At 45.8% G+C, this 15218-nt stretch overlaps 1 protein-coding gene across 1 annotated transcript in view; it reads right to left on the bottom strand.

Annotated features, from left to right (window-relative positions):
- The window catches only part of DNAH10 (dynein axonemal heavy chain 10), a 119755-nt gene that overhangs the window by 8662 nt on the left and 95875 nt on the right, over positions 1 to 15218 (bottom strand). Inside the window, exons 60-70 of the mRNA XM_081892744.1 lie at positions 14987 to 15204; positions 13256 to 13477; positions 11984 to 12131; positions 9906 to 10185; positions 8742 to 8971; positions 3634 to 3907; positions 2484 to 2588; positions 1887 to 2041; positions 1453 to 1607; positions 1127 to 1310; positions 124 to 324 (exon numbers count right to left, since the gene is read on the bottom strand). Coding sequence (XP_081748870.1) covers positions 124 to 324; positions 1127 to 1310; positions 1453 to 1607; positions 1887 to 2041; positions 2484 to 2588; positions 3634 to 3907; positions 8742 to 8971; positions 9906 to 10185; positions 11984 to 12131; positions 13256 to 13477; positions 14987 to 15204 — 2172 coding nt within the window. The remainder of the gene's footprint in view (positions 1 to 123; positions 325 to 1126; positions 1311 to 1452; positions 1608 to 1886; positions 2042 to 2483; positions 2589 to 3633; positions 3908 to 8741; positions 8972 to 9905; positions 10186 to 11983; positions 12132 to 13255; positions 13478 to 14986; positions 15205 to 15218) is intronic.

Raw genomic sequence — 15218 nt, 5'->3', positions numbered from 1 at the left:
ATGAACCCAAGAGTTTTCTTATCTCTGACTTTTCAGCATCTGATTTTAGATACATGAGGACAAAACCATATTCAGAGAAGCTCATCAAGCCCTCTTCCTGAAGTTACACCATCTTATTGGTACCTTTAGTGATTTCTGGAGGATCCCAATTGGAAAGCCCTTTGTAGGGTCTGTTGTCAACCACAAGCGGAAATCTGGGTGTGGCTTAACAATCCTTTCTAGAGCCTTCTCCAGATCAATCAGCCACTTCACCAAGAGATGACAGTTCTGCAACATTAACCACTGTCCCCGGGCCACAGCATTCTCCAACAACTGTAGGGCAACCTGGAAAGGAGAGGACCTGAGTCAAGATGCAGGTTTAGTTTAGAAGGAACTGAATCCTTAACCAAAAGTGAGGACTTCTCTGAAAAAGTCTGTCATGAAGCTAGTTTACTCATTTCACAGACCTAAAAGAGATGTCAAACTGGGCTTTAAGTAAGCACATATACCTGATCACTAAAGCCCGTACAGGAAGTGTGTTGATTCACGATAGAATCATAAAATTGTAAAGTTGGGAGGGGCCCAACTGTCACCTAGTCCAGCCCCCTGCAATGTACAAGTGGCTCAGTCCACACAGAAGACGCTCATGCAACTCTCTGGCCTTGCTTCCAGCTTTTCAAATTTGTGCTTGAGCACTAAGCAGGTAGCACAAGAAGACTGAGAATGTGCAAGACAACAGAAGGGAAGAGACAAAAGAGACAAGGTGCTGGCTTCTGAATCCCTCGCTCTGGATCAATAGAACTTGATTGGCTGACCAGTTCTATTGATTTATTAAAGCAATGGTAGACTCTCTTTCCACATACACTATGCAATTGCTTGGGAAGAAGGGATAGATTTTTTATTTTTTATTGGCAAGAACATTAAAATTCTTTTCCAAAGGACTGACTGGAGAGGAAGCCCCCTGTTTCTGATCAGGCAGGACTGGTAGGGGCCTCCTCAGCATGAATATGAAACTTAATTTGCATTAGCCCTGTCTCTAGAGGAAGTGGGAGGAGCTAACCAACTCCTACCCCACCAATGCAGTAAGCATGCCTACATGCACCAAGGAGGGGAAGCCTGCTGACTTGAGGTTTCATATCAAACTTGCCTTCTCCTGCCCTTGTCCCATAGCCAGGAACTTGAGTCGGTTCCCTCCAAAACCTGTCCGATCTGCTAGTTTCATCAGGTCACTGGCAGGGTCAGAGCCAGGACTTAGAATGAAAACAATGGGTGAATTTGGGGTGCTCTGCTCAAAGATGGCTTCAAAGCTGATCACTGGAGGCTGGACATATCTGGGGAGGAAGAGAAAGGGAGCACAAGTGAATGATTCATGGGGAATGGGGACTTTATCTAGTTGTGATGATGACTCAGGGCTCACACTTTGTACGGTAAAATACTATTTTTTTTAAAAAGGAGGAAAAGAGCAGCACTTACTTCACACCCATGGTGACAGTAACATAATCAGTCACTGCGCGATAGACACGGTCCACTCGGAAGCAACGCAAAAGCAGCAATTTCTGGAAGTCACTGAGACTGCTTCCATAGTGCATGGGATATGGGGTTTGTTCCAGAGCATCAATATCATACCACTGGTAAAAATGAGAGGTCAAGTCAGTATTCCATGAGCATTTGATTTTCCTACTTAAAGGAGGAGAAAATTACTAGGGGTTCTGAAAACCGCTCCATGACCCCTACTACCCTTCCACAAAGGTCAGCCTGGGTGCAGCTGAATCTGGCCTGAAGGCAATACATCTTGACCTGGTATTGCCCGCTCAAAAGCCAGTCACAAGGAACAGACAGAGGCCCCACCCCCTGCTCTTATTTCCAATACTCAAGGTTGACCATTCACTATGGAGAATCTTGCTCACAGCTTTCCACTCATCTGGATTCTCCTCCAAATCAGATGCAAGAGATCCAAATTCTTCTGGGAACAGTTCAGAGACACGGATTACATCCTCCCAGCCTTGATCAGAAAGCCAGGCACAGGGCTTTTTTCGGGTGCTCTTCTCCAGAGAAATATTGCCTTGAAACAGGACAGAAAAATGTGAGCACCACAATCCATGGATAAGGAGACAGCTTTTAGAAATTCACTCGTCTGAATGGCAAATATATGTCATTAATATGTTGAAGAATTGAATCCTGCCATCATGTAAGAGAAAAATCACCTGAAACTGAGAACCTGACATAGCTGGAAAAAGTACTGAAAGGGGCTTTACAATGTAGGCGGTCCTACAAAAGATCAAGGAACTGCGCCTTTGTCAAGACTCACCTCTGCCTTAACAAAATCTATAAAAAGGTTTCCATCCTAATGGATAATAAGGACCAGAAATCCAAGCCAATAAATAAATAAAAAGACTGGTGAAAAGTCAGGATAGACAGTTGACAAAAAGTCTAGCTAGACAACAAGACACTTTTGTATCCAGCAATACTGTATCTGCATTGAGTTCTGGGAAGTATTTGGCTACCTTTTAAAAAGAAATCCAGTTCTTCCTGAGGGACTCTGTGATCAGCTTGCTCAATCTTGATTGTCATGTTAAAGGAGAAGAGTAACTTGTGCTTCTCAAACAGGCCTGTGAATGAAACCCCAATAGCTTCCATTATTAAATGCAAGCCCAGGTGTACTATGATTCTGATCCACAAAATGACAACACGCAGAAGGGTTGAACACAGGCATTCTGAATTCTGGGACTGAGGTAACGGATGCCTTAGAATCTTATTAGGAGACCCTCCCTCAGAAGATCAGTGAGCTGTGCTGAAAGATCACTTGCCCATCAGTTCACACTTGCCTCTGCAATGCACAGCCAGAAAGAGCAGTGCTGGGTGAGTTTCACCGCACAGACTCTCTGCTGATGGTGAGGAAGCCTGGCCTTAAATGAGTGTACATGCTAAAACATACACCAGAGGGAATTCATGGTTGATGCCCAGGAATTCCTCAGCAGACGAAATGATATAGAAAAGGATTCTATAGAGATGGAGCGTTTTGAAATCTGTAATTCTAAAGAGCTGCCAAGCACATTCTACAGAAGTGACTATGTGAGCAGGACCCCTGTGTCTGTATAGCCCAATGTATCCAACCAGAGTAGATCCACTGAAATCATTGCACCCAAGTTGCAAACAATGGACCTACTCTGAGCAGGACTAACATTGGATACAATCCTCTGCATGACTGTCAAAAAGAGGGATCCTGATTGGCCAATCATATATTGAGGCCCACGTAATGGAACCTTGCCAGGACAACTTTGCAGTTGCTTTGGCTGGCATTTCTCAAGCTATTGTCTACTTCTCCACAAAGTCCTTAGCCTACACCCCGGGGAATCCTTTTCTGAATCAGTTTGCTGATCTGATGATCCAACCCTGACACTATCTATTTTCAGGAAAAGCTTGATGATCACGCAAATTTTCCTGGGCACTAAGGAGGATTTTTATGCCATACCTCCCCAAGATCAGCCCACATTATGCAGGTGACAGTGCAGGGCCAAGGAATTTGCACTGCATCAGAGAAACCTGAAGGGAGGAGAGATGTAGTTCATGAAAATCAAATGTTATAGAATGGACTGCACCGAAGATGCTTCCCATAATACTTTCTGCCTATAGGGAGGTTTCAGTCACACCAACCTGTGCAACCATAGTTGTATACATTAAATGTCAACGTGTCCATGATGTTCCGCAACCTCTTTGCAACAATGGTGTCAGGTATTGATTTCCGAAGAGAGAGACCAAAAACATCCAAGAAGGCAGTCAAGGAGTACTGGTACATTGTGTTGACAAGGGCCATCTCGGACAGCACAAAGAACAAGATGGCACCTCTCTTGGCAGCTGCACGGTAACCGTCTCGCAGTCTGTCAATATCTGTTGCTGTTTTTTCAGCCAGCTTGAGTTTCTCAGATACCTATTTTGCACAAAGAAGTAAGAATTTGAATCTGTTGCAAAGGCTGAATTGAACCCACTAGCATGAGGAAATCTAAACAATATTGGGGGCAGTGGGAATAAAATATTCTGATGTACAGTCTAAACTGCAGTTGATCATCGTAATGAGTAAACATGTGATCCATGTACCTCATTTGAAAAAAGATCTGCACTGTACTTCAGACATAGTGCTAAAATAGTGTTTCTTGCATGGATGTGTAGGGTAAATGAAACAAGTGAAGGTGTCCTAAATCCATTCCACACACCTCAAATATTGTTCCTAGCCTTGAATGTGACCTGCTTTATACAGAGCCAACTTATTGGTCCATCTAGTCCAGTAATGGCTTTCCAGGGTTTGATATTATATCTTTCCAACTCTTTAACTGCATATGCAAGAAATAGGATGATTGGTCTTACCTGAATAGTAGATTTATTAGGTGGACGGTGAAGTATTCAGAATGGGCTGTTCCTCTTGCACGAGACTCAGGCAGGAGCAAAGAATTGTGGGAGGTAGACTGTTTCTCCTCAGTTTTTCATATTGGCCAAGCAGTAGCTTTGTGACAAAAATCTAAAACTAAATTAAACACAAGGCCTACCTCCCCCCAGCACCCAAGCCTTGCAGAGACTCTAAGGACACCATCAACATTTAGTGGGAGGAAATTGAGCCGCTGAAGCAGACTGCTGATTCAAATATTATTGCAGGCAAAACGTGTTGCAGTAGCCCTTTGTGCTGCTGAAGGAGGCAGGGCAACTGACAGTTCTCCTTTGCGCAGCTGAAGCGGACAAGAGAAAAAGGAGTCAAAACTTATTTTATTTCTCTTTCTTTCTTTTTTTCTTTCCAGAAGCAGCGATTCTTGAAGAAAAGCCAATGCCCTGAATAAAGGGTCACAAAGGCGCTGAGGGTAAGGCTCAGAGCGGCTGTTAGGGAAGCAGCATGCGGTTGCTGCAGGAGGCAATGCACAACGCAAAAAAAGTTGGGAAAAAAAGGCACCGGCCAGCAACAAGAAATAAAGATCAAAATTAAGAAATTAATGGAAAAATAGAAGTAAAACACTGAACATAGAATAGGGAAAGATGTTTAGCAGGGGGACAAGTGTTTTGTTTTTGGTTTTTTTTACCTCAGTGGAGGACACATAAAAGGACAGACACCAAACAGTAACAAAGACAGGAAAAATAGCTAACAAACAACCAAGGAAGAGGAAGATTACTAAGTAACTAAGAATAACAGGCAACAAAAAGTGAGTGCAGAGAGAGCCCAACTGCTCCATCCTAGACAAGGGGGCGGGGGGACCGAGGAGAAACCGTCTACCCCTCACAATTCTTTGCTCCTGCCTGAGTCTCAGTGTTATGAACTAAGCTTGGATCCTAGAACAATAGGCAAGTAGGATCCTAGAATGCAACAACTGATTGGGCTGCAGGAAAAGACCAATCAGGCTTCAGGAGGAAGTTAATCAGCCTATTAGGCTGGTAGGATCCTAGAATGCAACAGCTGATTGGGCTGTCACAACCGTTCCCTACGACACAATAATGGAACGGCTGAAGGGGCACTTCTCGTCACAGCCCTCAGTGGTAGCGTGTAGCAACACCTTCTACGCAAAGTGGCAAGCCCCCGTTGAAACCACAACCGGGTATGTGACCTACCTCCGCCAGGCTGCCCAGCTCTGCAACTTCACACATGCTCCGCAACCGCCTCGTGGGCAGCCTGAGGGACGGGAAGCTACAGCGGAGCCTCTACACCAAGAAGGACCTGATGTTCCAGGTTGCCCTAGAGGAGGCTCTAGCAACGGAAGCTGCCGAGAAGGCAGAGCAAGGATTCCAATCAAACGTGTCGTCCCAACCAAGGGTCCACCACGAGGACCTCATCGACAACTCAGAATCCAATCGGGAGGACGTGCACCGAGTGCAGCAGCACATACAAGCCACACACCCACCACGGCAGCCTCGTCCGGAAGAGGGGAACTGCGCAAGCTGCGGGGAGAGCCACGAGTGGAGGACTTGCTGTTTCTGCAACGCAGAATGCCGACAATGCAGAAAAGTGGGACACATCACCTGGGTGTGCCATTACCGTCCCACCCAACACCTCGAACCAGATGGCCGACCCAAGAGTCCCAGGCCCTGTGGTCCAACACACCAAGGAAACTCAATGGAGATCACAGACTGTCAGGAATACCAGTTGCCTCATTCTAATGCGGAAAAAAATTACATCGAGGTAGAGATAGAGGGAGCCCCATGCCACATGGAGCTTGATACAGGCTCAACCCTGTCCATAATCTTGGCATGGACATTAAGGAAATTGTATCCTAGTGGCGGCCCCAAGCTTAGGCCAGCCCCATTCACCCTTCCAAAAACACAAGGTCCCCACGATGGGGGTGGGAACCTTCAATGTACAATTGGACTGATCGTGGTCCAGGGGCCCTCCGTTAACTTACTGGAGTTGGCGTGATTTGAGCCACTGGGGCTAGCCATCACAGGGGTGAACTGCACCAGCTCCCATGTGGACGTGGATGCCATCTGCAAAGAGTTTCTGGAGGTTTTTGAAGGGGCATTGAGACAATATACTGGCCTCCCGTTGACCTAAAACTAAACCCCGCCTTGCAGCCCATCAGGTTCAAGGCCCACTGGGTCCCATTCGCCCTTAAACCCCGCATCGACGAGGAATTAGACCGGCTCGTGGAGCAAGGAGTGCTCAAGCTGGTGCCTAACGCCCCCTGGGAAACCCCAATTGTCACACCCGTCAAGCCCAACGGCTCAGTCCACATCTGCGCAGACTACAAATGTACCATAAACAAGGCCCTTATGGCTCACTCATACCCAGTGCCAGTGGTCAGCCATGCCCTTGCCACCCTGGCAAGCTGGCCCTGGCCCTGGCCTATCAGCAGTTGCCAGTGGACGAGGCCACCGCTGAGGCACAGATGATTGTAACGCACAGGGGCGCGTTCTGTGTCAAGCGGCTGCAATTTGGTGTCAGCGTGGCACCAGGCATATTCCAAAATCTTATGGACTCTCTCCTCAAAGGAATTCCTGGTGTCACCCCCTTCTTTGATGATGTGTTGATCGCCAGGGCCATGCGGGGAGAGTTCGGGTCCAACTCCCCACCGTCCTGCACCGTTTCCAGACGGATGGCCACAAGGTGAAGTGGGAAAAGGGTCTGCTAGGAGTGCAACAGGTGGATTTTCTAGGATTTACGGTGGACGCAGATGGAGTCCACCTGACCGGGGACAAGGTGCAGGTTATTTGCGACGCCCCAGCACCTAAGGGTAAGGTGGAACTCCAGGCCTTCTTGGGACTATTGAACTTTTACCATGCCTTCTTACCCCACAAAGCAGCAGTAGTGGAGCCCCTAGACAGGCTGTTAGACAAGCGGGCCCCGAGGGTGTGGGGGCAGCACCAGGAGGCCGCAGTCCAAGCAGTCAAAGATCTGCTCGTCTCGAACTCAGTCCTGGCGCACTTTGACGAGAGGTTGCTGGTGGTGCAGGCATGCGACGCCTCGCCCTATGGTGTTGGCGCTGTACTAGGCCACCAACTTCTGGATGGAAGAGAGGTGCCAGTGGCTTACTTTTCCCAAATGCTCTCCACAGCTGAGAAGAACTATTCGCAAATAGACAAAGAGGGCCTGGCAATCGTGAAGGGAGTAAAGAAATTTCATGATTTCTTATATGGGCACCCCCTTACTGTCGTGACTGACCACGAGCTGCTGCTTGGCCTTCTCGCCCCTGAGAAGCAAGACCCCTCAAGTATTGTCACCCTGCGTCCTCAGGTGGTCGATTTTCCTCACCGGCTACCAGTATACACTGGTCCACCAGCCCAGGAAGGCGATGGGCCACGTGGATGCCCTCAGCAGACTGCCACTACCTGAGACCAGTCCCGACCCAGCACCCACACATGAGGTCATGAGCCTGGAACAGCTTCCTAACCGCCCCATTCAGGCGCCCGAAGTAGAACGCCACTCCATGAAGGACAGGGTCATCTCCCGGGTCCTGGACTGGATGTTGCAGCGATGGCCCAGCAGCAACCCTGGGCCAGAATCTGTGGGCTGTCAGCCCACAAACTGTCAGCCCACAAGGGGTGCCTGTTATGGGGAAGCAGGGTGGTCATTCCCCAGCCTCTGCGCCAAAGGGTCCTCACAGCCCTATACAAAACACACCCAGGAGGAACAGCCCAATCCGAACACTTCATCATCCACTGTAATAAATTGAGCATGCAAAATGCATACTCTACAATATTAGCCCCACCCCCACCCCCTTTATGGGTGTGACAGTAGGAGAGAAAACAAATAAAGGGATGGAGACTATTTTCTCAAGACTTAAAAAGCAGGCCTACTCATGCATGTACTTTCCGTGGAATGGTTATGTTTCAACCAAGAACTTCAATCAAGTGTTAGGAATCTCAGGCCTGGGGGCCAAATGCAGCCAGCCCCTGCCTCTTTATCTGGCCCTTGGGTCTCCCTCTAGGCCATGCCCTCTAATCCTAGCCAATGCCTGTTATTGGCTCTCCACTGTGCCCTCCCTGAGTGCTTATGCCCGGCTGGAATTTGCCTTGGAACTGTGATCATGTCTCTTGTTTGCCTGGTTGGAAGATGGAGAAGTATGCATCCAAGTGTAGAAACCTGGCTGGAAAATAGTCTACGGTACACAAGTAAATCACATCTATTGTTCCACCCATCTTGCAACTGCTATGTGCCCCCACTGCCCAAAGGTTGTCCATAAAGGCTGACAAAGTTCCCTCATCCCTACCTGAACTAAAGGAGACAATACTATGAAAGTGGGGCCCAGAGAAAGGAAAACAGCCCTCTGGTGGACCATGCGCATTGCCCCTACCTCAGTAGCTTTGGACTTTGTCTCCTCCAGAGTATGCACCAAGTCTACATTGTCCAACATATTCCCAGTGGAAGTTGCCAATTCACGAAGGAGGGAGTCTTCCAGATCCTTCAACAAATTCTTGTTTTCACTTGTTTCCTGGATGAGATGTTCTCTCTGCTCTTCCAGTTCACGCCTTTCAAATCCTACAATAACGCTTAGTAGCTGGTCTTCTAAACCTTTCAGAGTAACTGGAAGGAATTTAACAAGGTCACTTAACACAAGGTTAGTTTTCCAAAATTACTTTCACTCAACTTTAAGATGACAGTTAGAAATCTCTTAATAAAGTCAAAGGTGCCACAAGTTATGTTTTGCTTGCAGACTTTCCCTGTGGTCACTGTGGGAAAGAGCAGGGCTCTTCTTACATTCTCATGAGTACTGTTTGATCAATCAAGTAGCTTTGTTGGTAGTTACTGGATTGGTTCAAAAGACTGAGATGAATAAACCTAGGGCCAACTTTTCATCAGTTCCCACTAAACTCCATGAAGATTCCCCCGCCAAGAAAGGCTGACCCAACAGTAAAAGTTACAGAGCAAGGTTTCATATCTACTGCACAATTTGAGAGTTGAGAATGCCTTGGGAATGGAGGCTCTCCCAGGAATGGTCTGAAGCTGCAAGGTCTGCTTGGGGCAGTGTCTCCACTGGAGACTCTCAGGGAAGCCCATGTTTGCCAGACTGAGTGCCATGGAAGAAAGATGAGGTGTAAATCTTGTATCTCACCTTTCCACTCATGGCTCCAAGGCAGCAAATAAACAACAGGAAAACTATGTAACTCAGAAGAGCCACCTGCAGCTTCTTCAAATGCCTCAGATGGAATGGCTGATTGCTAAATGATCAGAAAGGCCGCATCCAAGGATATGAGTTAATTTACCCTGGACCGCTTGTATCACTATCCTAGTGTTGCTTAACTTCAGCTCTTGAACTTTGAATATTCACAACTTTAGGTCAACAAAGTAGAATCTACATCCATCTAATTCTGCTATGAATTTCCCACCTGACTACAAGGTGTCTAGATTGGTGAAGGTTATAGATCTTTGCTGAAGGAATACAACCAGAGACAACTCATAATCCAGTGGGTGGGTAGAAAAATTCTGGACTGATTGCCAGCCCAATTAATTTGCTCACCTGTGTAGTTGATGACCATGGCTTTGCCAAACACTGATGGTGAATATTTAGGATTGGCTAGTTTGGTGTTCAGATACAGCTTGAAATTGGCATCATAGTCAACCTCCTTGTCTCCAAGAACGATGAAAGTTCGGCCCTGGGCACATTTTATGTTCTTTTCTAATACATTATCAATCACAGGGTCAATGTATTCATCAACATCATGGAACAAGAAAGGATTCCCATATTTTATGGCCATTTCGAGTTGCTTAAGGAAATCAGGATCATTGAAGGAAGCCATCTGAGAAATAATGAGATATGGATATATAAGCATGATGAGTAGTTAAATTGTTTAATGCAGCGCTTCATCTCCTAAGTCCTATTTCAACATGATCAAAACAAGCATTTTAAAACTGAAAGGTTATGCTCTCTGCAACTGCATATTTTTATTTCATTTGACAGAAAAACTAAGGGTAGGCCAAATATCTGAAGTAAACTTCAAGTAGGCCCAATCATTTGACATCCTCCACTCCAACAATACAACACAGCTTATTAAGAAACCTGAGGCAGGTCCCTGTGTGACGGACAGCAGAGTCAGACCAGAGTCTGGTGATGCAATGCCTCAGAATTCTGCCAGAGAGCTGGAGCTTCTCTCTAATTGGCTACCAAGACAGCTAGTCGGGGGGGGGGGGGTGGAGCAGCACTTTGGGTGGGAGAATAAAAGGGGCAGTTTCTGAGATGGAGATGGGGATGGTGTAAGAGAGAGCTGGAGGGAGAGAGGAGAGGGAGTTGGTTCTGGATAGAAACACCAGAGGAAAATATCTAAAGCTAGAGAAAGGATTCTTTGAGATTAGATTGGAAGACATTGTTTAAGGTTTTGTGAGAGTATTCAGTTAAGTGGAGGGCTGAGTTTGAGCCAGGAGAAGTAGAAGCTATGAGGACACAGTCTCCTTGGGTCTCATTCCAGTCAGGGAAGGAGAGATCTTCTAGAAAGAGAAGACCATTTGGAATAACTTGGGAGTGTGATTGTTAAAAGGTTGGATAACTGACAAAAAGTACCAACTTCTGTAGGAACTAAAGTGCTAAGCTGTGAAGGAAGCTGTGTATGAAGCTTGTATATGAACCAAAGTATTAAGCTGTATCACTGAAGTAATTAAACTCAAGGAACGGAAGTAAAATAACTCCATATAAGCTGAGCATTTCCCATCTAGTCTGGAAACCTGTAACAACTATCTGAAGTGTAATAACTGAACTTAAGCAACTGAAGTTTGAAAGAAGTTGTGTGTTTACTACGTTTTTTAGAAGCCTGTAACATGCATTAGATTTAGTATACTTATTAATAGGTTAACTGTTTCCTGAAAGCACATTACTTCCTGATACATCCTTTGTTTTATCCACTTTATTCTATACAATAAATCTTTCTTATTTGTTCAACTTCTACCTGAGACTCCACGTATCTAGGATTTCCCTCAGACGAAATCCAGAAAGATAACCTGTGGTGGTTATTTTAGTGTAAGTAGTTTGGATCCACTGCAATCAGTATACAGAGGTGGGATCCACTACATCAGTAAGAGTCACCTATTACTGAGCTCCATCCATGTATTTGAACCTACCTTGAAGTTCTAGGTCAGGGGCCACTAACCTTTTTGGAATAGCAGGTACATTCTGCAAAATGCTGCAGGCACCAGTAACAAAATGGCTGCCATGGGAGCATAGTTCAGCACAAAATGGATGTCATGGGGTGGGGGCATGGCATAAAAGAAAATGAGAGTCATTGTTTACTTCCTGCCCCCCCCCCACAACAATGCTGTTGCTGTCTAATAACAACAGAGAACATTCCCCAACACCAGGAAGCACACACACACCAAAAATGAAATAATCTAAAAATTGTTTTCTAAAATTAAGAATACCCTAGGCCACCCACCTGGTGCCCATGGCTGCTGGGTTGATGATCCCTCTTCTAAGTCTACCTTAAAGTGTTCTGTTGGCCTTAATCAGTCTGTCCCTTATTCTCCAGGGTGGTTCACTGGCCAATTTCCAGTAATATGGAAAGGTTTTAAGCTGTGTAATTTCCTTTTAAAAGAAAAGATTAGCCTTACCCTGAGGTTATTTCTTTCTTCTTTCCTCTTGATCCAATTTAACGCTTGTTGCTGTGGGTCAATACATAGCGGGAAACGGCTGGCCCGTGTGGTGAGAATGCCATTTTGAACTGAGAGCTCATCAGGAGGTAGACCTTGAGACCCCCACCTGAAATTAGAGCAATCAATTTTTGTATGGCAAAAGAGAACCCGTCAGCTGAAAAAATAAGTGTGAATGTTTGTGTATGCTTGAGCTATGTCAGGGGCAGAGACGTACCTCGGAGTTAGTGAAACCATAGGCCCTGAGGAGGCACAAAAATCACCCAGAAATCACTGTGTGTGGTATGCTTCTGAGCGTCGGTCCTTTCGCCTTTACACTGCCCACCTTCCTTCTCTTTCAGGGAAGTGTTTAGCACCTCTTGAGGGATGGAGCCCACAATGAACCCTCTCCTATCCCTTTCCCACCCTCCCCAATTTGTTGTTTGGGCTTCACCATTTGGCCAGCCTGCCCTTCTGCAGCCTTGGCAGGCTTGGCTCCCCTCCCCATCCATAGCTTCCATCAAGCTGAACTGTGTGCCAGGGAGCAGCAGCCCTGAGAGCCTGGGAAGACCAGCCAGCTGGGTTGAGTCCAGAAGACCCTGGACGCCTCTCCTATCTGCATCCCCAGTCCCAGATTATGAAGAGAGAAGGGAAAGAGGTGGAGAAGTGTTTATTAGAATGTGGGGTTACACACACACAGATACACACACACTCCCTAGGGTCCTTCCTTCACCAAACTAAAACTGCCACAAAGGCCCAATTTAAACTGCCATGCTTGAAGACCCTTAGTCACCCTGTTTTGGAAACGGTTTGTTGGGGTCAGTTAAGCAAAAGCTTCACTGCCAACTTCACCCTAATTGTCTGTTTTGAAATCACTGTGAGTGCACTATGGAACAAAGACATGCAATTCCTCCCCCATCTTTTGTCCTCACCTCACCCTCCCTCCAGATGCTTTGAATACTTGGATCGTGTCAAACGTAGTAATTTCTAATGTGGCAATTGTGGTAAAGTGATTTTTTTTCTGGAGAGCGGTGTCAATACAGCTCCTTGCCAATGGCACAAGGGACCCTAGGGACTCTAGTCACGGGGACAAAATAGCCCCTGAATGAAAGGGTGCGTAATATGCTGTGGAGGGAGAAAATCATCAACTGAAAGGTGGTTTGGCCTTGGCTCTGAAGCCCATTGGCAGGAAGATCCTGTGGAAACCACAGAGATGTTAAAACTGAGACATACAAGGAACAGGCCCATCCCTACCTGCTAATCTCAACGTCATCAGTCAGCAGGTTTTCTAATCTGAAAGGCTTGCTGAGAGGAATATCTCGCTCATGGATATCTGATTGCCAAACCTCCTTAATCATCTCGTCACGAAACTCCCAGGTAAAGGCACCTTCGTAGCTCAGGAAGGCGGCACACAGCAGACAGTCTCCCAACAGTTTCACTTGTCGTTTCTTTAATTCTTCCAAATCATTCATCCACCTGGCCAAAAATGAAGGAAAACAGAGCTCCTTTACTAGATTAATAATAATTGAATTAATCCAATGAAGACTGCACCATACCAAGATCCCTGTTGCCTTGCCCCTCGCAGGAACACTTACTGGGAGAGCAACGCAGCCCAGCCCACCCTGCCAGCCACTATTGGGTGACACTGCAACCCACAATTCTGGAATACTTCCTTCGCCAGTTTCATGCTGATATTTAAAAGTGTGGGAACAGAACAGAATGTGCATCACCAAAGACCACAAGGCAAAGCAAAAATCCCTTTGCACCAACCACTGACACCATTTTCTCAGAAAAGACTCAAAGGCTAGCCCAGCCCAGCCCAGCAAGACAACCCAGAAAGATACCACGGTTGATGACATCAAAAGTCACTGAGAGGTTCAGGAAAAAACTTAACAATCTGCATTGATTGACTGACATGGCTTAACAAGTTGAACAAGCAGAAAAAAACAACCTATCTTCAGGATAGGTTTCTCCATGGCAGGAGACAGTTTGTGTAGCAGGGATGAATTGTAGGCAGGTTCTACAAGCTGTGCAGCTACAAACAGCAATCTATGTAGTCGCTGGCACAGCTAAGGTAAAACTCCCCTATTTTGGGATGACAAACTTGGGAAGCCATTTTGGCAATCCTGTCTGGCTGAGAGAGAAATTTTAGTAACATGCATCAGGGTGTCATTTCTACCAATGTGTGGGAACTATGATGGTTGTGGAGAACTGCAGGTATCATTTCCTCCATCATTAATACCATCTTCTCCTGGCTTATTGAATAAAAATGGGGCAGGGAGACATTATGGGGGAAATGGCAGCTGCCAAGTAACCAATAGACACCAAAAGGCACCACTTGTAACAATAGCAGAACTATATTTGAAATCAACAACTACAGACAACATATTAGGAATGACTGAATCTGTCAGTTTTAGTTTCTCTCAGTTTCTCCATATTTCCACAGCAGTTTGTGAATTTTTTTAAAAAGTCCTCAGGAAAATTCATCAGCAAACCTCTCCTAATAAACACATTTTTGCATGAAATTTTGCCTGATATACACATTTACAATTTCCTCTAATGCATTTTTGTATGTTATTTTCACAAATATATGCATTTCTATACACACATTACCCTACTATAAGTATTTTTGTGCAGATTGGTTGGCTGGAGAGCTGAACTGCAAAATTCAAATAAATGCAAATTTTGAAGGTGGCTGTGTTTTGTTTTACATGCTTTTTTGGAAAGGCTGATTACCGGTAGGTAGTCTCACCTTTAAAGGTAGACTTGATGAAATTCCTCCCCATCCCTAAGAAAGGATGGAGAGAGAAAACTGTTTCTCTTAGTAGGCTGCAGTTCTACAGATTTACTAGATATTTTCCCTCCACCAAAATATGCAAAGAGGTGTTGCTAAACCTCCCCTCCAATTTCCACTCTAAATATTCAATAGAGAACTTCTGGTGCTGACTATAATGGACTTGGCCCCTTCAGAGAAGCCTCACTTGCCTTATATTTTCAGATCCCAATCCTGAGATAAGTTTGTCAGCAGCAATAAGACGCCGTTCCATAAGTTCAGCTTCCTCCTGAAGCTGCTGCTTTTCCCTTATGGCTGCCTCGTACTTATCTCCCAGAGCTTTCAGCTCATTCTGGATGGCTGTCAGCTCATTCTGGATCTTCTCCAGTTCACGTTTACTTAAGAAGAAATTCCGTTCCAGTCTGGCCACCTGTGTGGAGGACA

Source organism: Podarcis melisellensis, assembly GCF_964234715.1.
Source record: "Podarcis melisellensis genome assembly, chromosome: 16".
In the NCBI taxonomy this organism is placed as follows: domain Eukaryota; kingdom Metazoa; phylum Chordata; class Lepidosauria; order Squamata; family Lacertidae; genus Podarcis; species Podarcis melisellensis.
The sequence above is the reverse complement of the archived record's forward strand: the minus strand, read 5'-3'. Positions and strand labels throughout refer to the sequence as shown.